Source organism: Alligator mississippiensis, chromosome 11, assembly GCF_030867095.1.
Source record: "Alligator mississippiensis isolate rAllMis1 chromosome 11, rAllMis1, whole genome shotgun sequence".
In the NCBI taxonomy this organism is placed as follows: Eukaryota; Metazoa; Chordata; order Crocodylia; family Alligatoridae; genus Alligator; species Alligator mississippiensis.
In genome coordinates this window covers 39,729,356-39,754,552 of record NC_081834.1, presented here as the reverse complement: position 1 = coordinate 39,754,552, position 25,197 = coordinate 39,729,356, and the positions used below count along the sequence as shown (strand labels likewise).

General features: G+C 47.1%; 1 protein-coding gene across 2 annotated transcripts; it reads left to right on the top strand.

The window, feature by feature from the left end:
• The first annotated feature begins 6,529 nt into the window (after nt 1-6,529).
• On the top strand, nt 6,530-25,044 carry SEC11A (SEC11 homolog A, signal peptidase complex subunit). Of its 2 annotated transcripts, XM_014599985.3 has the most exons (6): nt 6,533-6,647; nt 6,763-6,872; nt 16,550-16,699; nt 20,109-20,228; nt 24,518-24,575; nt 24,727-25,044. In XM_014599985.3, the coding sequence occupies exons 1-6, from the start codon at nt 6,597-6,599 to the stop codon at nt 24,775-24,777; spliced, it is 540 nt and encodes a 179-aa protein (XP_014455471.1). In that variant the 5' UTR covers nt 6,533-6,596; the 3' UTR covers nt 24,778-25,044. The 2 variants fall into 2 exon arrangements, with proteins under 2 accessions (XP_019333292.1, XP_014455471.1); XM_019477747.2 differs by lacking the exon at nt 16,550-16,699 and having other exon boundaries at nt 6,530-6,647.
• The last annotated feature ends 153 nt before the right edge of the window (nt 25,045-25,197 follow it).

The following is a 25,197-nucleotide window of genomic DNA, read 5'->3' as shown; positions in this document are numbered from 1 at the left end:
CATTAATAAATGTGGTAGCCCCACTTGAATGGAAGCAGGCAACTTGAGGGGGCTGAGGATGAAGGACCATCTCCAGTATCATAATTAGTATTTTGAAAAAGAGGAAAAGTATGGTGGGTGACAGTGCTAGGCTATGAGTCGCAGCTGCAAGAGCACAGCCTTAGAACTATCTTACACTCCTTCATCCTATGCTCTGTGGGCTCTTATTCAATCCTCTTTTTCTTTTGCCAGGACCATGACAGTGGTGGCCACATTAGCTGTCTCTCAGCAGAAAGCCTCAGGGCACATAGTGCTCCTTCTTATTAGAGCACACCAGTGCTTACAGGCTGCTTCAAAGAGGTGGTCAGAAACACACCACTTCTGGGAGAGCTCACAGAGAACAGCTAGTGAATGACTTTTTAGGATCACAGGAAAATAGGGCCGGAAGGTCATCTAGTCCAGTCCCCTGCTCAAGGCAGGCTCATTTCTGACTAAATCATCCCAGCCAAGTGTCTATCCAGGGACGGAGATTCCACAAACCTCTCCTAGGTAGCCTGTTCCAATGTGTGACCATCTTCATAGAAGGTTCCTCCTAATCTCCAATGTGAGTCCATTGTTCCCAGCCCTGTCCCCTACATCCCCAGGAAAAACCCATCTCCATAGTCTCTATAATCACCCTGCAGGTATTTGAAGACTGTTATCAAATTGCCCCTCAGTCTTTTCCAGACTAAATAACACCCTTGTAAATTGTGTTTCCCAGGCCTCTAATCATGTTTGTTACTCTGCACTTGACTTTTTCTACTCAGTCCGCATCATTCTTGAAGTGTGAGACCCTCTTGCCTGAAGCCTCCTACTTTATGGTCCCCCACAACAGGTTCTGGTCCTTGCTGTGAATTTAAGTCCCTCTATTCCTTCCTTTCGAAGTATATTTTACACAACATATAATTAATTAAATTGCAATTTGAGATGTATGTTGATTTTCAGAGCAAAATAAATCTCTTGCAATTAGTGCACTTCTCCCCAAACATTCATTCCTCTACTATAATCTAAAAATCAGCTTTTAAGAGGGGTGATTAGTTTTCCAGGTGATACTCTCCTTTCTGGAGTGTTTTCCTAGTGCAAGAAACTCCCTTTCCTATAGAATAATAGCAGATGGAGGAGCCCTTCTGATACATGGGAACCAATTTTGGATGAACCCACTTCCTTAGAAGTTGTTATGGAGTCTTCCCTAGGGCAGTCTGACTTTTTTTTTTGTTGATTTCAGAACAAATCCTAGTTGGTTTCTTAGAGGTCTCCATTCTTGGAATGCTTTTCCTTGTTTTGTTTGTGTGTGTTTTACCGGTTGCAATGATTGGCTCTCCAGTGTCTATTTTAAACGTAAAGTTGCATTTAGTTCCTCCTTTTATATTCCTTGGTGTAGTTCCTACAGATAAATCGCTTGGGAGTATGAAATCCTTGGTTCTCAATAACGCTCCCTCCTGTATTTTATCTAATAATATTGATGGCTGCATTTATTGCAAACTCTTATCTTTTATGGCAGTCTTTATATTTTTCCTCTTTTACTGGACAGTCATTGTCCTCAAAGCAAGCAACGATGATGATACATAGGTTTCATATAATTGCTTTTCAACTCTAGTTCCCAAAGCATTTTGCAAAGGCAGGCAGTATCATTACACCCATTTTGCAGATAAGGAAATTGAGACAGAGAAGGGAACTGATATGTACAAGCAGTCCTGTGGCAGAGCAGAGGATAAGACCCAGTTCTCCTGAGTTCTAGCCAGTAGGGAGCACTGCCTCATTACATCTTCCAACATTGTTCTGTTCTTTCTTCTTACACAGCTTAATTGGCTTCCTGCTCTGTAATTTTGCACTGTGCTCAGAAAAGTGTGATATTGGTCCACCTGTTCCTTTCAGATGTCTCTCATAATTCCTGTATTGGTGATATCTAATATAGTGTTCAATGTTGCTAGCATAGAGATCACATCACTGCTTCTCTGTATTTTTTCTGTATTCCCACTTGAGTTCTAGCTTTTATTGTTGTAGGATCTGGGTCTGATGGAAGCTGACCCTTCCCCCTCATGCCATCACTCTAGTCTTATCCTTTTAAGGTCCTGCATTTCAGCATTCAGCAAGACAATGGAATGCAGGTAATGGGGCTGCCTTTCCCCATTATTCAGGTGTTGTGGCAGTATTGGCTGGATGGTTCTTTAAGACTATGGACATTCCCATTTCAAGTTTCACCTACACCAGGGACTATTAAAGCTAGAAGCAGGAGTTAATTGCAACCTATCCACTGAAGAGGTTAGGGTTGATAATAGAGTGCAGCAGACAGCCCCTGCAGAACACCAGGGAGTCCACTTACCAGGGCACTAAAGGGTTGCAATTCACAGCACAGTAGCAGCAGAGGGCTGAGGGACCAAGACAGTGTAACGGGCTGGAAGGCTGGAACAGGCAGGCAACAGTGTGTTCATCATATTGGCTGTTTTGAGTGTAGTTACACAGTGTGTGGAGCTGCTATTGGACTATAGGTAGGGCAATGTTGCAGACCATGCTGAAGAACAAGACAGCATCCTGCCTTTTAGTTATAAAAGCTTTAGCTGTTTTCCCTTGTTCCTATTAAATTTACTCTTCTCATAGATAATAATTGGCCTGTTTGTAAAAGGGGCACCGAATTAGCAGAAGAGACTCTTGTAACCATCTAGTCAGGTATCTTATGTAGCACAAAGCAAAATTTCACCAAGTAGGTTCTGCCTGGTGAGCTGGAATGACATCTTGTCTAACCAAAAAATAGTAAGTATGTGGTTCTTGGAGGTGCATTGACCATGTATATCCTACAATTGGTGCACATGTATCTGAGTCACTCAAGCCCACATTCTTCTGGTCCCCAGAATACACTAGGGTCATGCCTGTGCCCACAAGAGTCATCTTGCCTTTGAGTATGGTTGATAAGGTTGAGTCAACCCAGTTGCATCTTCAGCTCCTTTGCCAAATGGAATTCTTATTCTATCAGTCTCTGTAGTACTGGGGAAAAGCAGGGGAGGGTGTAGGATGCACATGAACAAGGCCTCTCAGTTATGGCAGAGTAAGTGTTTCATGTCTGAGTTCTTGTCCATACAGATTTCCCACTGTTGGTGACTCGCAAGCAATGATCTAGATGGCTGCAGGGAGAGCCTAAGAGTTTATCAAAATAGGGATTGTAATATAATCTCATCAAAATTAGAATCAAGTCTGACTGATTCCAGGGTAGAGTTGGGCAAATGTATGATCTGAGGATTGTGCGCTAGCCCAGCAAATGTTGAAAGCTTATCTAGCATCCCTCTCAACTATTTAGCTGGTCCAGGAAAAGCTACCAAATAAACCTTACTTCTCTGGACCATCCTGGTTAATACAACACCACCAGAATTAACATTTGTTTTTAGTAAGGCTGCAGGTTTCCTATGCTCTAGCTGGGTTATTTCTGACACTTACTGGTGGGAGTTCCCTTGACCAAACAACACATGACAGGTGAGCAGCCAGTTAACAGAGCCCTGGTGTTGAAATAGCATGTCCTTCAACTCTGTCCCCTGGGCTATGAATGATCTGGACTCTGGGAGATTTTTTAAATGGCCTAGTTCTGTCTACATAAAATAAGCATACCCTAAAGACATTGGGAGTTTACATTCTGTCACCTCTCTGAATGTGATTTTGGATAAAATGCCAGAAGGTGAATAACCTGATTTAAATGAAGTCACAGGTTATTTTCAGAATACTTTGAAGGTAATCCCTCAGGTGAGATGCTATGCTTATGGAAAAAATGCATACAGCAGCCTTGCTACCGAAACTTGTATATTCATAAGAATGTCATCTAAATGGAAAGGTAAAACATGCTGTCTAAGGTTCAAAAGGCTGACCCTTTAGACTTTGAGGACATTTAGGTTGCAGGGAGAGAGAGAGACTGTATTTGGCCACTGTAAATAGCCATACATTGGAGCATAGTGAGCTGAAATAGTGAGATAATAGATTGATGAACCCTCATCTAGCTAGATGATAGAAAATGAGGGTTGGAAGCATGAATGGCACATGCCCCTGTTTTCATCTATGTGTTGTATTCTCAAGCTCTCGCATCCATCAAATTGGAAATCCTCAGTGATTGCTTGCACTTGCTGGGGATTTTGAAGAATGGAATCAGTCTGGAAACAATCACCTCATACTTGTGACTTCACCTGCTGGTCTGGAGACTGCATCCAAAACACAAGGGACCACCAGGAGAAATCTATGTGCAACAACCTGACCTGAACTGAGGCTGGACTTAAGTTTCCCAGAACAACAGGGAAGAATTTGTCTGATGACTTTGATATAGGATTGGCTACATTTTGACTCATTCAACATGTTTGGCAGCTGGCAATTCTTGTTTGGAGACCAGATGTTGGATATTTTCCCCATCCAAACAAACCTAATTTCTTGAGTGCTCGAGTGCATTGATTTGTGTAGATGCTAATGACACTCTTTGCTATTATTGGGTTAGATTTGGGATGAGCATAAAACTGTTCAGATCTCTAGGAAACAACCTGATAGTAGTAGCCTGCCCTCTTTGTTGGAGTGAGGGAGGCAGACATCTGCCAATGTATGATCTGAATCCCTTGTTACCTGGCATTGCAAGAGAGGGAGGTAGCAAAGTTGAAGGCTGTCCATAAAGTCCTGCTTTGTGTTGTGTTCCACCTCACCAGAAGTCTCTTCTGTATTAGCAGTCCCTTTATATTGTTATGGCATATCTTCTAGTCACTGGAGGTGGAAACAGAGAAACTGGTCATTTTACTGCCTGATCTTGGGACTGTGGAAGCCTGAATTGGAGTTGGACAGTCTTCTGCTTGTGGTTCCTCTTCTGAGAGGTGAACACTTAGCTATGCTGTCAGCAGTTTTCTAACTACAGCGGGGCCAGCAGGGCAAGACCCTGTGCACTGACTTGGAGATGCCAGAAGCATCCCGCAGCACTTAGCACCCATGCTTTCCAGTGTTCAGCACCTCCTCTGGCACTCAACATTATCTCTTCCCAGGGCACTGAAATAGCCCATTCACTTCTGGGTAGTAGCAGCCTTGATGGTGCAGGCAATAAGTTCTCCATGCAGGGCTGTGGAAAGAGGATCCTAGCCCACAATAGGAATGATAGAAACTAGACTCATTCCAGCAAACCCTGTTCATAGCAAACTGCTGCTTTTAACACTCCAGATAGCAGAAACCCATTTTTTCATCATGATAAAGCAAATTGACTATTATAAGTTCTCTCATATAATGAACTTACCTCCTGGTGCCATGGGGGTTTGTTAGGTTATACTGCATTCCCCATGAAACCCATTAAGGCCGAAGTGCTGGCAAGCATAAGGAGAGCTTCCTAAGGGGCAGGGGGAGGGATGCTTGAGTGCTAGCCTTTCTTTACCTCCTGTGTCTATAGGGCAGTGGCTCAGGGTGGAGAGCTACCTGAGCTGACTTTAGGCTACCTAGCTCAGTGGCTGGCCACATTTTCCAGCAATGAGCTAGAATGACCCAGCTGGGGTCTGAGACGGGCTGGAGCTAGGACCTGGCCACTGCTGTTGTCACTTTTCCCCACTGCTTTGTTGCAGTGGAAGTGCAACTCTTTCCCAGCCCTCCCACCAGAACATCACAGAAGGCCCTGGCTCTGGGGATTGGCCTAGCCTGCAAGGCACGGAGCCCAGGACCAGCATAGCCACTGCTGGGGAGTTTAATGCAGGCTGCAGCACCAGCTGGGGAAGTGGTAAATCTGCCTCCCCTTCACTGCCAAGGCTGGATAGTTGCCAGGACCCCACGCTGGAGGGCTGAAACCCTGTTTGGCCACCTCCACGTGGTCACTGCTGTGGCCTCAGACTCATAGAGGTCAGGCTGGAAGGGACCTCCAGAGGTCATTTAGTCCGACCCTTGCCCGAGGCAGGATCATCCCTATGCAAACCATCCTGGCTAGCCACGATCTAAAACTTCACCTAAGACGACCATCCACCCCGACACCGCGCAGGCTGAACGCCCAGCAGGGAACCGCGGCAGCCAAGGTCCTGCTGCTACACCCGATCGCAGGTGGAGCCTGCCCAGGCCGCGCCCATCTCGCCAGGGGGTCAAGCTCCTCCCTGACCTGGCGACCGGTCTGACCAGACGCTCTGGCCAGGACCCTCCAGCTTCGCTCCCCGCAGCAGCAGCACTGGCTCGGCCCAGGCACAGCCCCCACCCTTGGCTGCAGCAGCACCCCGCGCCGAGGGGGCCGTCAAAACATCCTCACACGGGGAGCTGGAGAGGGGACAACCAACCCCAACCCGCAGGGCCCCATCAGGCCGCGGCGCCAGGGCGGGAGATGCTACCTAGCAGCCGCAGACCTGAGGAGCTCCCACCCCATCCCTCATCTGGCCCCAGGGCCGGGTCACGTGCGCTGCGCCCAGCCAATGAGGGGGCGCGGCCGCCGGCCAATGAGGGGCGTGGTGGGGACCGCGCGCGCGGGTTGCGAGGCGGGTGGGCGGGGCCAGGGCTAGGGCCAGGTGGTGACGACACAGTAGGAGCTGCTCGTGTGGGCGGGGCTGGGGGGCCCGGGCGGAAGCGGAAGTCGCGCGGTGCTGCGGCCGGCGCCGGCGGTGCCCGCGATGCTGTCCCTGGACTTTCTGGACGACGTGCGGCGCATGAACAAGCGGCAGGTGACGCTGTGCGCGGCCCCCCCCCTTCCTCCCGCCCCTAACGGCCGCTCGGGGGGCTCCCCGGCCCGGCCCGGCCCGGCCCGGCGCGCACTGACCTCTCCCCCACCCCCCGCAGCTGTACTACCAGGTGCTGAACTTCGGCATGATCGTGTCGTCGGCGCTGATGATCTGGAAGGGGCTCATGGTGGTGACGGGCAGTGAGAGCCCCATCGTCGTGGTGCTCAGGTACCGCCGCGCCGGGGGCTGGGGGCCGGGCGGGGGCTCAGCCGCGAGGACGAGGGTCGTGGCGGGCTCCGGGCGGTCGGCTGCGCCTCCGGGGGCGGGAGGAGGCCCGTAGCGGGTCTGCACCGGCTGCAGGTGCTCGACAAGCCTGTCTCGGAGCTCCAGTGTCGACTCTCTGGAGACCTCCGCAAGCGGCTCCTGTGCCAGCTGCCTCCACTGTACGGACACGCCTGACCTGCCCCTCTGCCCTCGGGAAGAGACGCTGGCGCTTGCCTGTTGCAGCCCCAGCGCCACCTCCCCAGGAGCCTGCTCCTGGCTGCAGTTCTCCGCATGCTCTTCTTTCACACGTCCCCCCTCCTTGCCGCCACCAGCTCCCGGGACCTCGCCGTGAGCCGCCTCCTGGCTCTGTCCGAGCTGGCCATCTACTCGAGCAGGAAGGAGGCTCTGGCTGGGAGACCCGCATCGACTGGTGCCATCCTGCTGACCCTCACTCACCCCATCCATCTCCAGGCAGATGCACTGGTCGACACCAACAGGCTCCAGGGACTCGCTCAGGGGCCAGTGGGCTCTGGCTGCCGTGCTCTGCTTGGCGTCCCTCTTGGGGACTCCTTATGAACCTCTGACCTGTGTTCCCATCCCTGTCTCATTTGTCCCTCATAATTAATAGTTGTGCTCCCAGTGGCCCCCTGATTCAGGGAGGCTTGTAGCTTTTCTTGGTGGGCCTAGGCCCACGATTTCCACAGTGCTACGTAGAGGTCTGTCCCTGAACCCTGATCTCACAAGGCATCAAGGACCTCAGCTGGTGGCTTCTCCCTGGAGCCATCACCAAAGGGGTATTATAACTGGAGCTATTCACAGACACCCCTGACACCTGCCTCTTCTGTCAGCAGAGGGAGACCCTGGCATATGCCTGAGCTGCCAGGCTGCAGCCCCCTTCTCCACCTCCTCAGGAACCTCTTGCTGAGGCCCTGGCTACACCACTCCCTGCACCTTTTCTTTTATGCAACTCCCTGTCTGTGGCGCCACCAAATCCTGGGAATTCCTGGCCAACCTCCTCCTGGCTCTGGCCAAACTCTTCATCCACCAGACCAGGATAGATCATCTGGCTGGGTTAAACCCAGGTGAGCGTGGGGCTGTCTTCCTGTCACTCTTTCACTCAATTCTCCAAGGAGAATTTCTCTAGTCTGCATCCACCAGCTCCTCCAACTCATTTAGGGAGTAATGGGTGCTGGTCAGTGTGCTCTTCTTTTTGTCCCTCTTTGGATCCCTCATTAACCTATGACCATTGCTCCCCCCCCCCCCTTTTTTTTTCTTTTTTCTTTTTTGTCCCCTGAGATTAGTAGTTGCACTCCTAGTGGTTATAGTTTTCTTGGTGGGTCTAGGTCTGTGTTTCCCTTGGTTCAGCAAATAGGCCTGTTTGACCATGGCAGAAGTGGAAGATTAGCATGACTAAAAGGGAGAGCATCAAACCAGATAGCTCTATGGTGATATGTCCCCTATTCAGCACCACTCCCTCCCTCCCCCCACCCCCCCCAATCCACTTTTATTGGTTTAGAGATGCCAGAAGAAACATCTCCAACTGTTCTGTTCTGTTCAATAGCCATTAAAAGATCTGTCATTCATGGCTTTATTCAGATACTCTCTGAACCTGGCTATGCTGTGTTCCTCTATCGCTTCCTGTGGCAATGAATTCCACAAGTTGACTGTGTGTTGCATAAAAAAGTGCTTTCTCTTGTTATTTTTAAACCTGTAATCTACTGATTTCAGTGGGTACCCCCTAGTTCTAGTATCCTAGATAAATACTAGATTCTAGTCACGAGATAAACCCAGAGATTTCAGATGGGAATTCACGGTTTAAAGCCATTCTGCCCTTGTGTTGGGCCTTTCGAATTCTCTACAACAAAAGAATCTATCACATTTCTGTAGTCAAAAATGAAGTGAAAGCTCTGAGCTGGTGTTTTCTAAAGACTGCCTTGAGTCTAACACAGGGGTGGGCAATAATTTTGGGCAGAGGTTGCCTTACTGCGTTTTGGCAAGCCATGGAGGGCTACATGGCAGGCAGCCAGGGACAGAGAAATATGAATTTTCTAAGTTTTTTAGGGGCCCCACGGGCTGGATAGAATGGCCTGATAGGCTGCATCCAGCCTGGGGGCTGCATTTTGCCCACCCCAATCTAACGAGTTTGAGAACCACTGGTTTGCTGTCTGCTGTAAGCTTGCTACCCCAGCATCTGTCTTTAATTTTGTTTGAGCCTTATTCACATTCGTACGTTCACCTGTCTGCATAAACATATAGGCACTAGACTTGCAAGGTTAAGGTTTCCTTATATACACCTCCCCCCCCCACCCTGCGAGGCCATGTGATTGTAAGGAATAAAGTCACAAAGCCATTGTGAATGTAGTGTGAATCTGATGCTTCACATAGAGCATAGTAAAGCATGTGGTGTGGTGTGGTTAGGAAATGAAATATGTTGTTCTGTGAAAAAGGGGCGCAAATGTGACATTTGGAGGCTGCTAGGATTTCATGGGGAATATTTGCTTACCAGTGTTGGAGAGAGAACAAGGCTTTTTACACCCTCTGATTCTTCTGTCTGTGTCGTGCTCACATCCATTGTGTGCCAGGCCTTGTCAGACATATACTCCCTGCCTTGGAGCTTACAGTTTAGTATAACACAGAAGTTGAGACAAACAGGCAAAGTGTATGCTCTTATAAAATGTCATCTGTCCCTCAGAGCTTTGCTGTAGAAGTGGGTTTTGAGAGACAGCTTGAAAGAATCTTGGAAAAACAGGGCAGGAAGTCATAGATTCATAGATGTTAGGGTCGGAAGGGACCTCAACAGATCATCGAGTCCGACCCCCTGCATAGACTGCTGGGTCTAGATAACCCCAGCTAGATGGTTATCTAACCTCCTCTTGAAGACCCCCAGGGTAGGGGAGAGCACCACCTCCCTTGGGAGCCCGTTCCAGACCTTGGCCACTCGAACTGTGAAGAAGTTCCTCCTAATGTCCAGTCTAAATCTGCTCTCTGCTAGCTTGTGGCCATTATTTCTTGTAACCCCCAGGGGCGCCTTGGTGAATAAATCCTCACCAATTCCCTTCTGTGCCCCCGTGATGAACTTATAGGCAGCCACAAGGTCGCCTCTCAACCTTCTCTTGCGGAGGCTGAAAAGGTCCAGTTTCTCTAGTCTCTTGTCGTAGGGCTTGGTCTGCAGGCCCTTAACCATACGAGTGGCCCTTCTCTGGACCCTCTCCAGGTTATCTGGATCCCTCTTGAATTGCGGCACCTAGAATTGCACGCAGTACTCCAACTGCGGTCTGACCAGCGCCCGATAGAGGGGAAGTATCACCTCCTTGGACCTATTCGTCATGCATCTGCTGATGCACGATAAAGTGCCATTGGCTTTTCTGATGGCTTCATCACACTGCCGACTCATGTTCATCTTGGAATCCACTAGGACTCCAAGATCCCTTTCCACTTCTGTGCCACCCAGCAGGTCATTCCCTAGGCTGTAGGTGTGCTGGACATTTTTCCTCCCTAGGTGCAGCACTTTGCATTTCTCCTTGTTGAACTGCATTCTGTTGTTTTCTGCCCACTTGTCCAGCCTGTCCAGGTCTGCTTGTAGCTGTTCCCTGCCCTCCGGCATGTCCACTTCTCCCCATAGCTTTGTGTCATCTGCAAACTTGGACAGAGTACATTTCACTCCCTCGTCCAAGTCGCTGATGAAGACATAAAAGAGTATCGGTCCAAGGACCGAGCCCTGCGGGACCCCACTGCCCACACCCTTCCAGGTCGAAGCCGACCCATCCACCACAACTCTCTGGGTGTGACCCTCCAGCCAATTCGCCACCCACCGGACTGTGTAGTCATCCACATCACAGCCTCTTAACTTGTTCACCAGTATGGGGTGGGATACCGTATCGAAGGCCTTCCTGAAGTCTAAGTATACAACATCCATCCCTCCTCCTGTGTCCAGGCGTTTCGTAACCTGGTCATAAAAAGAATTGGTCAGGCACGATCGGCCTGCTACGAACCCGTGCTGGTTTCCCCTCAGCATAATTTGTCCTGCCGGGCTCTCGCATATGTGAGCCTTGATAATTTTTTCAAAGACTTTGCCAAGGATGGAGGTGAGACTGACTGGCCTATAGTTGCCTGGGTCCTCCTTCCTCCCCTTCTTGAAAATGGGGACCACATTGGCCCTTTTCCAGTCCTCTGGGACTTGGCCCGTGCACCATGAGCATTTGAATATTCCCGCCAGTGGCTCTGCAATGATGTCGGCCAGTGCCTTCAGCACCCTCGGATGGAGCCCATCCGGGCCTGCCGACTTAAAGGCATCCAGTTCTTCCAAGTGACTCTGCACCATCTCAGGGTCTATGTGTGGAAGTCTGGTGCCTTGCTTTTGCCTCTCTACAACCCCAGTGAGAGACTTGTTTTGCCCCTCACTTAGGAACACTGAGGCAAAGAACTCGTTGAGGAGTTCAGCCTTGTTCCCCCTGTATGTCACCAATTGTTTCTGCCCATTTAGCAGGAGTCCTATTCCTCCCTGGGCCTTCCTTTTACTCCCTATATATCTAAAAAACAATTTCTTGTTGTCCTTTACTTGGTTGCCATCCTCAGCTCCATGGTAGCTTTGGCCCGTCTAACTGCCTCCCTACAAGCACGAGCAGAGGAGTTATATTCGTCTTTGGTGATCTCTCCCTGTTTCCACTTTTTATGTGCTCCCCTTTTGGCCCTTAGGCTGCCCTGGATTTCTGCGGTCAGCCAGGGAAGCCTCCTGGCCCCTTTCCCTCTTTTACCCCACGCGGGGATCATCTCGCTTTGTGCCCAAAGGATCGTTTCCTTAAGGCACAGCCACCCTTCTTGGGCACCCATCATTTCAAAACTCCTACTCTGCAGTGTGTCCTCGACTAATCGCCTGAGTTCATTTAAATCAGCTTTCCTAAAGTCTAGTACTTTCACCCTACTAGTTACCTTACCCACTCGACGTCTTATGGTGAATTCTATTATTAGGTGATCACTGTCCCCCAGATGGCTACCAATCTGTAGGTCCCCTACCATGTCATCCCCTGTTGCCAATACCAGATCCAGTATGGCATTCCCCCTAGTGGGACCATGTACCTCCTGTGTCAGGTGGAGGTCCTGTACACAGGTTAGAAACCTGCGTGAGCGGTGGGACTTTGCTGTCTGTGTCTCCCAGCAGATGTCTGGGTAGTTTAGGTCCCCCATGACTACCGCCTCTTTAGCTTTTATGGTCTCTGAGAGCTGCCTCAGGAGCCCCGCATCTATTTCTTCCCCTTGATGTAGGGGTCTGTAGCAGACCCCTACCACCAAATCCCTTTCTCCTTGCCCCCCATGTAACCTAACCCACAATCCTTCTACTTCCTCATCCTTGGATTCCGTCTTGATGAGGGTTGACGTATATTGCTTATTGACATAGAGCGCAACCCCTCCCCCTTTTTTCCCCACCCTGTCCTTTCTGTACAATCTATAGCCCTCAATATGTACTGCCCAGTCGTGGGACGAAGCCCACCAGGTTTCCGTTAGCACTACTAATTCGTAGGTGTTTTGTGCAAGCAGGAGCGCTAGTTCATCCTGCTTGTTCCCTATGCTCCTAGCATTAGTATATAGGCACTTGAGCCCTGCGACAGGTGCCTTTGCTGCCCCCCCCGCTCCAAGTCCCAAGGGGCCCCTTATTTCTTACCTTCTCGTTTCTTACCTGTGCTGTAGTGCTGGCTGCCCCGCGTCTTGCAGGTTCCCAATGTTCTCTTTCTTCAGGCTGGGCTGTCCTTGTGGGTGCCACATGGTTTGGTGGTCCACAGCTTCCCCCGCCCTCATCTTCCCCTCCTCCCGGCGAGCCTAGTTTAAAGCGCGCCGGAGGAGATCCGCCAACCTAGAAGAAAACACACGCTTACCTTTGGGGGACAGGTGAAGCCCATCCCAACTGAGCATGTCCCTTGTTGTGATGTGCGGGTTGTTGTCCAGGAACGCCCTGGTCATCTAGTTCTTACTCGGAGCAGGATCATCCGTCACTAAACCATTTCATCCAAGTGCTTGTCTGAGTTTGTGCAGTGGCTTCATGGATGTGTTAGGTGCAGGCATCTCATAGCAAAGGCAAACTATAGAAGTAACCATGAAGATGCCTGTGAAAGAAACACAGGGGAGGGTGGAGAAGAGGAGTTGAGGCTAATGTCATAAGTGCATTAGTTTTTGCCACTTTGGGTTTCCACTGTAGTAGTGCATTTAGTTTAACAAAGACAGCTTCCACTGAGGTTCACAGGATCATAGGAATGTAGGGCTAGAAGGGAGCTCATGAGATCATCTACTCCAGGCCCATGCTCTAGGCAGGATCATCCGTGATTAGTCAAGTTGCTATTTTCCACCATCTAACAGAAAATCTATATACATTATTTCTGTTACCATTACCTGTTTTACTTGGGCTTTGGCTGTGAATATATTTTAAGGTTGTAAAGAGCTGATGATGGAAATAAAGTTGAAAGCATGTAGTGACAGGAAAGCAATGTCTAATTAATGGGAAACCTATTATAGGGGAAACCTGTGATTATTCTGTAGAGCAATGAACAGGAACAGGCTTGGGGAAACATTTGAGTTCTTGATATAATTGTGTTATGCTGCTTCCTAATAAGAAGCTTCGCAGGGAGATGACCATTGTTCCACAACTGTTTTATGGCCCTCTGAGCTGTAATATTGTCCTTGAAATTGTGCATCCCTCTCTGCCACAGATTTGGTTCAGAATTGTGGCTGACTCTACAGTAACTTCTGTAACACATCATCAAGCCTGTGTGAGTTCATCTCACTGGAGGTGATAAGGGTGTTGATGTTTCATTTGCAACTGAATAAGCTTCATCTTGCTGACATTCCTTGAATAATGGTAACTATCATGTACAAGGTCTACATAGAATATGTGGAGACTGTCTTCACAGATCCTGTTCTCTGTTTATACTGGCTTTGGAGTTTGCCTTCCCGTAATATTATTCAGCATCACATAGTCGCTTTAAAAGCAAACTGGGAAAACTTCTCTCTAACTGCTGAGATACTGGAGTGCTAGTGAGAGGTGCTTTACATCTTTCACTGTGAATAAGATGAGAGGCCAAAAGGGTACCTTCTGAATAGCAGCTCAGCCCTGTCTCTCCAGGCATAATAGGAGTGTGCACAGTGCTTACGGTTCATTGTTTCCTTTTGGATTGTATTATTTATTTGAAATTAAAAAGGTCAAGGATTCTGTAACACTCTGCCATTTACAAGGCAGAGGGAAAATAATTTGAATAGCAGTGCCTGGAATGAAATCGTTAGAGGTGAAGTGGTGAATCACAATAACAGACCTTTAGCTGAGCCCATCTGGAGCAGACAGATGGAACTTGAAAGCAATTTCTGTTGTGAGCACAAGTTGTGTTCACAATGGCTGTGTCTTTACTGACCGTCGTAAAGCTTCCCACTGTTGTACTATCACTGCTGCAGCTCTAGCAGTAGTGGGTGATCTGGTCCAGTGACATTGCTGTTGGCCACCATCATCTTCATTGCTGAGACGAGATCCTTGATTCTGCACTGGTCCGGTCCTGTAGGGAGCAGACCAGGAAAGCCAAGGGTGCAACTGAACTCCAGCTAGCTTTGAGCATCAAGGACAATAAAAAGTCCTTTTTCAGATATGTGGGGAGCCGGAGGAAAAGCAGGGGCAACATTGGACCCCTGCTGAACCAGATGGGGCAACTGACAACTGACGCCCAGGAAAAAGCCAACCTATTAAATAGGTACTTTGCGTCAGTCTTTCATCAGCCCCATGGGACGCCCATGCCCGCTACAGGGCCGGGAAGTCCGAGTGAGGGTGATCCCCTGCCCTCCATTAATGCTGACTTTCTGAAGGAACATCTTGAGAAGCTGGATACCTTCAAGTCAGCTGGCCCTGACAGTCTTCACCCCAGGGTACTCAAGGAGCTGGCGAGCATCATAGTCCAGCCTCTAGCATGGATCTTTGAAAACTCTTGGCGCTCTGGTGTAGTGCCCGAAGACTGGAAGAAGGCCAACGTGGTACCTATCTTCAAGAAAGGGAGGAAAGTGGATCTGGCTAACTATAGGCCCATCAGCCTGACTTCTATCCCGGGGAAGATCTTAGAAAAGTTTATTAAAGAGGCCATCCTTAATGGACTGGCCGACGTCAACATCTTAAGGGATAGCCAGCACGGGTTTGTTGCGGGTAGGTCTTGCTTGACCAATCTCATTTCCTTCTATGACCAGGTGACCTATCACCTGGACAAGGGAGAAGAGATTGATGTCATATATCTTGACTTCAAAAAAGCCTTCGATCTGGTGTCCCATGATCGCCTCTTAGAGAAACTGGCCAATTGTCGCCTTGGGTCCTCCATGATCCACTGGCTGGAAAATTGGCTCCGGGGTCGGACCCAGAGGGTAGTCATTGATGGAAGTCACTCATCGTTGTGTCTTGTGACCAGTGGGGTCCCCCAAGGCTCTGTCCTTGGACCCATACTGTTCAACATCTTCATTAATGATGTGGACACTGGAGTCAGAAGCGGACTGGCCAAGTTCGCCGATGACACCAAACTTTGGGGCAAAGCATCCACACCAGAAGACAGGCGGGTGATCCAGGCTGACCTGAACAGGCTCAGCAAGTGGGCGGACGAGAATCTGATGGTGTTCAATGCCGATAAATGCAAGGTTCTTCACCTTGGGGAAAAAAACCCCGCAGCATCCTTATAGGCTCGGCAGTGCTATGTTGGCTAGCACTATGGAAGAAAGAGACTTGGGGGTCATCATTGACCACAAGATGAACATGAGCCTGCAGTGCGATGTGGCGGCTAGTAAAGCGACCAAAACACTGGCTTGCATCCATAGATGCTTCTCAAGCAAATCCCGGGATGTCATTCTCCCCCTGTACTTGGCCTTAGTGAGGCCGCAGCTGGAGTACTGCGTCCAGTTTTGGGCTCCACAATTCAAAAAGGATGTGGAGAAGCTTGAGAGAGTCCAGAGAAGAGCCACGCGCATGATCAGAGGTCAGGGAAGCAGACCCTACGATGACGGGCTGAGAGCCCTGGGGCTCTTTAGCCTGGAAAAGCGCAGGCTCAGGGGTGATCTGATGGCCACCTATAAGTTTATCAGGGGTGACCACCAGTATCTGGGGGAACGTTTGTTCACCAGAGCACCCCAAGGGATGACGAGGTGGAATGGTCACAAACTACTTCAAGATCGTTTCAGGCTGGACATAAGGAAGAATTTCTTTACTGTCCGAGCCCCCAAGGTCTGGAACAGCCTGCCACCGGAGGTGGTTCAAGTGCCTTCATTGAACACCTTCAAGATGAAATTGGATGCTTATCTTGCTGGGATCCTATGACCCCAGCTGACGTCCTGCCCTTTGGGCAGGGGGCTGGACTCGATGATCTTCCGAGGTCCCTTCCAGCCCTAATGTCTATGAAATCTATGAAATCTATGATTGGTTTGGTGTTAACACTGCAGCTGCCAATTGGCCCTGCTGCCCAGCTGAACCAATGACAGTGTAGGGATAAAATAACGGCATATAACATAGGTGAGATACCAATTCCCTGTGCTTGCCTCAAGGCCTCTTTTGCTAAGGGTATCCTGGGGTTTACTTGGAAGAATGAAACTTTCAAATGCTGATTGATAAACATCCAAATGTTGTTTGTTGTGTTTTTCAGTGGCAGCATGGAACCAGCATTTCACAGAGGAGATCTCTTGTTTTTAACCAACCGAATTGAAGATCCCATCAGGGTGGGAGAAATTGTCGTCTTTAGGATAGAAGGAAGGGAAATTCCAATAGTTCATCGAGTATTGAAAATTCATGAAAAGTATGTCTAAAACCCAGGTGGTTGTATTACAGATATCTGCACCATATTGCCTTGGGCTTTGCTTATCCCACAAGATGGTATGGTCTCAGAAGGGAAACCCCCAGGGGAAATCCAGTACTGCAGGAAGCCATGGTAAAGGTGCTTACCAAGTGTTCTGGCAGGGTGTCAGGGAGCTGGAAAGGACCTTTGCCCAGATCACTTTCCACCAGGTCCAGACAACTTGAAATAAAAATCACTGACAGATCGTTACCACCGGCTGGGGAGTCATCTCAGGTGTCCTGACAAACCATGCAGAGTTGTGCTACCCATAATACCTCCCACAACATTCGTGCAGTGTTAATTTTCTGTCCCAAACTGCAGAGTAATATAGCTGTGCTTTTACACTGCTGCTATGTTCTTCCCCAGGTGTGATTTGTATAAGAGTGGCAAGGGAAATTACTCCTGTATATATTGAGTGAAAAGGTCCTTAAGGGTGAAAGGCACTTTGTGTGTTTAGTGTGTTAATTTAAAGTTTTATTTTTTCCTTTATATTACCATTTTCCCCCCATTTTCTGAGACAGGGTAAAATCTGCCTTACAAATGCCTAATTAACTTTATGTATAACTTGTACTTAAAACCTTTAGCCAAAAGCAAGTTTTGTATTTTGTTTTGAAGGGAGTGAGGCTCTTGGTGATTCTACTTAGTTTGTAGACAGAGAGCCAGCACTGAGGAACAGTTGCCAAGAAAACTACTCATGGGGCTCCTTCTTCCATTGTTCCAGTAGAAAATGACTGGAGCTGTGCCTGGGGGCAAGGCTGTTCTTTGGGGAACTTGGGCCAGTGCTATAAAGGGAATTGAGTGAGAACTAAATTACTGAGTCTTTGTTCCATGAGCCACAACAGAATGATGCACAGGGATGTTGAGCTCCTACTAACTGAGTAGGTGCCTGAGTTGCTGAGTAGGTGACTACTGAATTCTCAATTAACTGGAGCTTTACTAGGACTGATAGGTTCATTCCTCCATAAGAGAGTATAGAAATCTCATGTTCAGGATTACTGTGGCCCAGTTAGCTTGCTAGAATATGGAAACATTTTCACCATAAGCTATCCCCACAATACTTCTAGTACCCAAAGCATTGTGTGTACTTAGAAGTTGCATAGTTTAGAATCACCCCCTGTGCCCAAAGTCATGAATTATCTTAAAAGCTGGAGAGTTGATTCCTTCAGTGGAGAGTGATTTTTGCAAGTATGATGAGTTATGTGCAGTGCTTCCTTCCTTGCCAGTATGACCTCTACCTTCAATGTTGGTTTCAGGCAACTAGATTTCATAGACATTTGGGCTGGAAGGGACCTCGTGAGATCATTGGGTCCAGCCCCCTGCCTCAGGGGCAGAAAGTCAGCTGGAGTCAGACCAGATATTCTATGTGTCTAGCTTTTAGCTCTCATGTCCATATGTACTAAGTTAATAAAAGGCATCTCTGTTGCTCTTATTAATTTAATACAGCAACCTTACACTACAAGAAATGAATTCTAGCCCAGAATTTAGTAGCTTTTCAGAGTAAAGTTTCACTTTAACCCTCTGAATTTAAAAACAAGATTGGGGTAGATGGGAGTTTTGAGGATTCTTATATATCATGTATGACGTTTTAAGACTTGGCTCATCTGCAAAACTCCCCTGTGTAAAATGCTGTTTTAATATTTTATCTTTTTGTTACTGTGTCCTGATGTCTGAGCTGGATGCACTTCCTGTTAAGTTACTAGAAAAGGAAAATCCTGTAAGATTATCCTCTCAGCTGGTGCAGGTATCAACTTAAAAACCTAGGCTGAGGGATGGATTCTATACTAACCCTTCGTTTTTTCACTCTCAATCTTCTCAAACTTGCTATGCTTGGCTTTATCCCAAGACTAAACATTTTTAAAGACTAAGGTGAGCCTTGTGTTGTTTGAGGGTGAATTGGTTCTAACTCAGACCCTGGGTTTTATGGAATCCCAGCCTTTCTCCAGAAGTATGGGTTTCATTTAAAGTTAACATTTAATCCTTTGGCAGTAGTTAACCCTGAAAAACATGATCCCTTTGAACCAGAGCAGACCTCCTGAACCAGTGAAGACTTTGTTTCTTCCTTTGTCACTAGCAAATTGCTAGTATTTTATCCTAGAATCTTAAAGAATTTCTCCGATATTTATTGCTTGCCATTCTTCCCCAGGTACCCAAACTCCCAGCTATTCCCTATCCAACAGTGAAGTTGTCTAGTGTCTTCCCTTTCAATTTCCTTTCTGGTTCAGTATCAAATTGTAGTCTACTGGAGAGTCAGAATGTGCAGTTCTATTTGGAAAAGAACAGTGTAAACGCTTCTGTGGGTTCCCTAGTGACCTCTCTGACTCTAGAACAATTTTTTTTCAGTGAAAATACTTTCTACCTGCCTGTCCTTCAGAGTCATCTGGGCTTGGAGAGCCCACATAGGTTCATTCTTCATCACCAGGAATAAAGTCTTCAACTGGAATTTAGTTAGCAATTCCAGTGATGCGGAGCCAGAACAGAATCTATTTCCCTGCCTGCGTGCCATGGGATGACTCAGCTTTTGACCCTCTTAATCAGTTGCCTGGATTAGTACCTATTAAAAGATTCAGGTTTGTTGAGATGCTACTCTTACATAATCACTTTTCAGAGTAGAACTACATTGTACGCTGCTTTTGATGTCTTCCCCTGTTACTGAGTTCCAGCTGCAAGTTTGCTGAGGTAGGTTTTCTATATTCTCATCTATTCCAATGGCGCACATACTTAGGACACTTAAAAATAACTAAACCCTCAAGAAGCTCATTGCCAGCTCCAGCGTTGCTGGTACTGCTCTCATCTTGGGTTCTTCTTCATGCCTATAAACTGAATGGTCTTGGGTTCAAGTGTGGTGGAGATGATGCAGGCTCTGAAGGTCCTCCTTGTGCTTTTTCTGAAGGTAATTGATTAAACTCATTGCTCCTGTGGGTAAACCCTACAGTCTGAGAAACTTATGAAATATTGAACCAAAGCACAAGAGCTACTTTCATTCCATGGGTGACAGGAGCAGGCTGAACCCCAGTTGGTGGTATTGTCTGTGGGCTACTACTTGGAAATATGCATCACTCTAGAAGTGTGAAAGATGCATGTGACAATTGAGACAGAAAGGGTAGAAGCAAAGGGAATAAGAAGTGCTCCTGCTATGAGTAATATGTTCTACCAGTTGCTGCCAAAAATACATCCACATGTTGGATTTGGCTGGGGCCAGGAGCTTGTTCTGGTCTTCATTATGGGAGGAGAGTGGGTCATCTCCATTGACTGGACTTTCCAGTCAGTGTGACTGCTCATGTCTGCTTTAACCATTCCAATGTTAGTCTTTGCTTGGTTAGAACATCTTGTAGTACGAGTTTTGTGATTCATGTCCTTCTTTCCTTGCCAGGCAAAGTGGAGACATCAAGTTTTTGACAAAAGGAGACAACAATGCTGTTGATGACAGAGGACTGTACAAACAAGGGCAACATTGGCTGGAGAAAAAAGATGTTGTTGGGAGAGCAAGAGGGTGAGTGAAGTCATCTAATAGAGGCAAATGTGGACTGTTTCAGTTTCAGTCTATGATTGTATGGGGACTTTAATAGAAATAGTATTTCAGGAGGTTCTGTGGGAATCTTTATAACAAAGGCAGGTCACTTCTTAGCTTGGCTTGACTGAAGAGAGCTTGTATTTCAAGGTCTCCCTGGTATAGGGGAATGAGCTTTCCACAAGATCATACAGAGTCTGCTTAAAGTTGATCTGCCATGGGTTTGTACTCTTCCACTGCTTTGCAAAGCATAATGAAGGGTGGACAAGGTTTTTTACATTAGAAACTCAGGTCTTGCCTGCCTGGAAAGGCTCCAGCGACTTGAGAAATAGTGAAATTATGGCACAAGTGTAAAGTCATTGGAAGTGCAGAAGTTGAGAAGCAAAGGGATTTTTCACTGGGATGCTTAGAACAACACCTTTTTAACTCTACTGCTTAATGAACATTTAATTAAAGAAAAGTAGGATTGGAAGGGACCTCAGGAGGTTATCTAGTTCAGTGGTTCTCAATCAGGGTGCCACAAGACCCCCTCAGGGATTTTGTGATGTGGATGGTGCCTCTTGTACAGGGCTGCAGCATGCACACGTGCTCCTCCTGCATTAGGATTGTCCAATAATCTTAAAGCAGTTATGAGAATTGGTGCAGGATGCAGCTCTTCCCAGTTTGCCACCCACCACGCTTCTCCTGGAAACAGAGGCATGTGGGACAGTTCCACCTATCCTGTGTGCTGATGGTTTTGGGAGACACTGTAGGGTCAGACTGGGTAGAGCTGCAGCACACGCCAGCTCTCCTTCCTGCTTTAGGGTTATCAGAGAATCCTAATGCAGGAGGAGGGCATGCATGTGCCACAGCCTTTCCTGGTCTGGCTGTGGGCCCAGGTGTGTGGGGCAGTTTTACTGTTGACTAGTACCTCGTTGAGAACCACTGAGGTAAGCTGAGTACAACAGTGGTTCTGAACTGGGGATACTGCCACATTCAGAAGTTGTGGAGGGTTGCCCTGACTGAAGAGATTGAGAACCAGTAGTTTAACTTAACCCCTTGCTCAAAGTAGGATTGTCTGCATCTAAAGCAGGCCAGGCAAGTACTTTGTCTAACCTGCACTTACTCTCTGAAGATGGAGATTCTGCAGCCTCTCTCCACAACTTGTTCCCATGTTTAACCACCCAAGATGTCCTTCCTTCCAAGATTCAGAAATTTTTATTGTGCTCTATACCTTAATTGAAGGTATTGAGTCCCACAAAGATCATGGCAAAACTAGGGAATAGCGAACTCAGCGCTCTCAGTAATGACCACAGAAAGCACTTTTTAGTTCACCCTATGGAATCAAGTAGAGGCACAAGCTTGTAAGGAAAAAATCTCAGGGAGGTGACCTGTAAAGTAGTAGCACTTGACTGAAAATCATCCAAAAGACGGATTGTCTTTTGACTGGCTATACAGACATTGTTGAAGATCAGATTAAATGTTTTAGTACTGGGGACTTGGGCACAATGACCTGATCTGAAAATGGCTAGCTCTGCAACTCAAATCTGTTCATGTCACTTTGGTGCTTCAGCTTGTCAGGTCTATATGATGGAGTAATACTTCCCATTTCCTAGTGTTTATAGTGTCTTCATCAGAAACATAAGTGCTAAATTTGCCCTGAATGTACTGTTTGCTGCCTGGCAGATTGGAAGCTAGCATTCTTAGAACCTGCCTTATTTGTACTAATATTGAAAGGACAATTTCTAATTATCAAGCTATTCAAGGACCCTCTTATATTCTGGGCTCTGATTTCCCTGCACCTGCAACCTGGAGATGACCTAAGCATGCCTTTTGTTTTATAAAGCATCTAGTCAATTTGGATGTTTCCCACTGAATTGCTTTACTAGTACACATGGTAATCTTCAGGCCTGTACATTGTAGAGTGAACTCAGTTGGGAAGTGAGGTTGAAAAGTCAATTTTGCAGGCATACCCAAACAAGCAAAGGTTGCCTCTGCTTCTGCTTTAAAATCTAAGTGGAATCCAGATATCCTGAGATTTCATAGCAGTGCTTTCCTTTATAGCTGGAACTCATTCTTTGTTGCAAAAAGAGTGCTAACTGTCACTTGCCATCACAAACTTGTTTGTTTCAGGTAGAACTAATTTGATGGGCACCACACCAATGTTTTATTTTGAACTGTTTCTTCTAGGAACTGTATTATCCAGGAACACATGTACATAACTATGTAAGTGATAAGCAATGAAGTGACAGCTTACAGATGACATTATTTGGTTGCATCTGTCCTGCTGACATGAGTTTTGACTAATCTGAATGGATGGACAAAATAGGAATAGTGGCAAAGTACTGTGCTTGATGGGGACTAGTTTTCAATTTGGTTCTGCAACACCACCTAAAGCAGTGATTCTCTTCAACACCCTGGTGTGCCTGCAGATCCTTTCAAGGATGCAGTGGGATGCCACACAATGTTAGCACTGTTAAGTGGGCAAACATGGTTCACAACATAAACCCAGAGATTTCAATTAGGAATCCATAGTGTTAAAAACATTCTGACCTGGTGTGGTCTTTCTGAGTTTTTTGCAACAGAAAAACTGCTTTATTATTTTTCCATAGTTGAAAAAAACAAGCGAAAACTAGGAGCTAGTATTTTCCAAGGGGTGCCTCGAGTCCAAGGACAGGTGCCTTGAACCTAAAAAGGTTGAGAGTCGCTGTTTTAAAGTAAGGATTTATGTACATTACAAGTGGGCAGCTTCATGAAGGTCCAGGCTTCATATATAGCAACATTCACAAAATCAAACCCGTTACGGTACATATGGGATGGAGTTAAGAATTAAATGCATTAAGGTGTTTTCACTTTATGATCAGTGGTTTGTCTGTCCTGAATTACTGGCCCATCTGTGCAGTAGATCTTAGATGCTTACAATGCAGACATAAAGGTTGGAAACCTGGAAAAGCCCATATTGTGAATTGAGATGGGGAAGAGTTATCCCAGAGGAGCGAGTATGGGTCATGATGAGACCATTAGGGGAAGTTGCAAAGTTGCACCTCAGATATTGTATCTTCATGCTTTCTGGATACAGGAGCATGGAGATATGTTGAATTAACTGAAAGACAGTAAACCTGGCACTGAAATGCCTAGTAAAACACAGTACCTAATTAACCTGTGACATTTACTGCCCCGAGATGTCAGTGAGGTGGAAAGCTCATAGGATTAAAAAAGATTTGTCCTGGTGCTAGGTGTAAAGGACTCCAGAGGAGTCCTTTGGGAATGAGATGGGAGAAGGTAGGGCTGTGCGAAACAGCTATGTTTCGATTCTGTTTCGGATTTGGCCGTTTCAGAGGGACAGTGATTTGTTTTGGTGTTTTGGATCGCTGTTCCGTTTCGATTTGTCTGAATCTGTTTCGGAGTTTCAACGCTGTTTTGGTTATTTGGTCATAGGCTACAATAGGGAATCACTAAAATGCCTGTAACTTTGTAATTTCTTGCCTGATTCAGATGAAAATTGCAGGGACAGTAGCCCCTTCTGAGGGCATGAAGCCTGCCAAGTTTCAAGGAGATAGGTGCAGGGGTTTCTGTGACACTGCACCTCAAACTGTGTTCAAAGCAAAACTTGTATCACCTGCCTGCAGCAGCAGCCGCCTGCTGTCATCTCGTGCGCAGATCTGGGGGCCTGCACCACCTGGGGAGACTGCAGGGCTGTGCCAGACTCCTTCTGGGGGGTGCAGGCTCCCAGATCTGCATGCAGGATGACAGCAGGCTGCCATCCCTCCCCCAGAGCGCTGGATTGGAAGGGACCTCAGGGACAGATCACAGGCGCTGGCCAGCTACAGATGTCAGTATCAGAGCAGTCCTTCCCCCTCCCTCTCCTTAGTTTCTGTTTCTCTGCAAGCCCAGCTCTGAAACTGTAAAATGTTTTGGATGGTTTTGTTACGGAGATGTTTCAGAGCCTTCTGTTTCATTTTGGATTCAGTGTTTCGGGTGCCAAAACAGGCTGAAATACCTCCGAAATGAAACGGCTGCCAAAATTTTGCATAGCCCTAGAACGCAGCGTGTTTCAGAGTTTTGCCCAGTCTGCCCAATGAGGAGTAGAAGTAAGTCTCCTTTAGAACATCTTATCTAGTTATCACTGCCTGCTGCAGGGTTTCTTGCTCCATCTGCCAAAGCAGCTGGGGCTGGCCACTCGGACACAATCAGGGGGTTGATGGAGGACTCCTAGATGCTTGTTATGTATGTCCAGGGGCAAAACTTAGCCTAAAAATTGTCTTCAGTGAGCAAATTCTTTTCTTCCTTAGATTTGTGCCCTACATTGGAATTGTGACAATCTTAATGAACGACTACCCCAAATTTAAGGTACGTCTGCCCTTTCATTACTCTCCTTGCTAAAAACGGTCTTGTTGGTTTGAGCTCACCTGTATTTAGTGTCTGTTCTGTGTACATTTGTTACTGTTCCTGCAGAATCTGAATGCACATTCTGACTCTCTTCTGCTGGTTTCTTTTGCAGTATGCAGTTCTCTTTTTACTGGGTTTATTTGTGCTGGTCCATCGAGAATAGCCCTGTTGCACTGAAGTTCCTAGCGAAGATGCCATGCCTTTTTGTAACCAAGCATTTTGAGTATATAACGATTTGGTGTGTGTGCGTGGATGTTTGGGGTGGGGAGAAAACGTACATTTCAATGCTTCTTATCATTTTGGGGGGTGGGGGGGTTGTTTCAGGGGTTTTTTTTCTGTGTAAGGAAGAATGTTAATCACAGTATTTCCAGTGGTTTGTCACATTTTAGCCTTTTTGTACATTGTTTTTATATTAAAAATCTAAGCCAAAGTGGTCAGTGCTTGTATTTTGAAGCTGAGCTTCATTTCTGAAGTGCCTACACAAACTTGCTCTCAAAAGTCAAGGCTGTTACTCTGGTGAGTGCAACCTCTTCTGTTCTGTAATCTGGTATATAGCTGGTAACCTGTTGAAGTAGGAGTCCTC

Coding starts and splice junctions, on each gene's coding strand:
- SEC11A (XM_014599985.3), top strand. CDS start 6,597: ATGCTGTCCCTGGACTTTCTGGACGACGTGCGGCGCATGAACAAGCGG. Junction 6,648..6,762: donor GGCGCATGAACAAGCGGCAG/GTGACGCTGTGC, acceptor CACCCCCCGCAG/CTGTACTACCAGGTGCTGAA. Junction 16,700..20,108: donor GTATTGAAAATTCATGAAAA/GTATGTCTAAAA, acceptor TTTCCTTGCCAG/GCAAAGTGGAGACATCAAGT.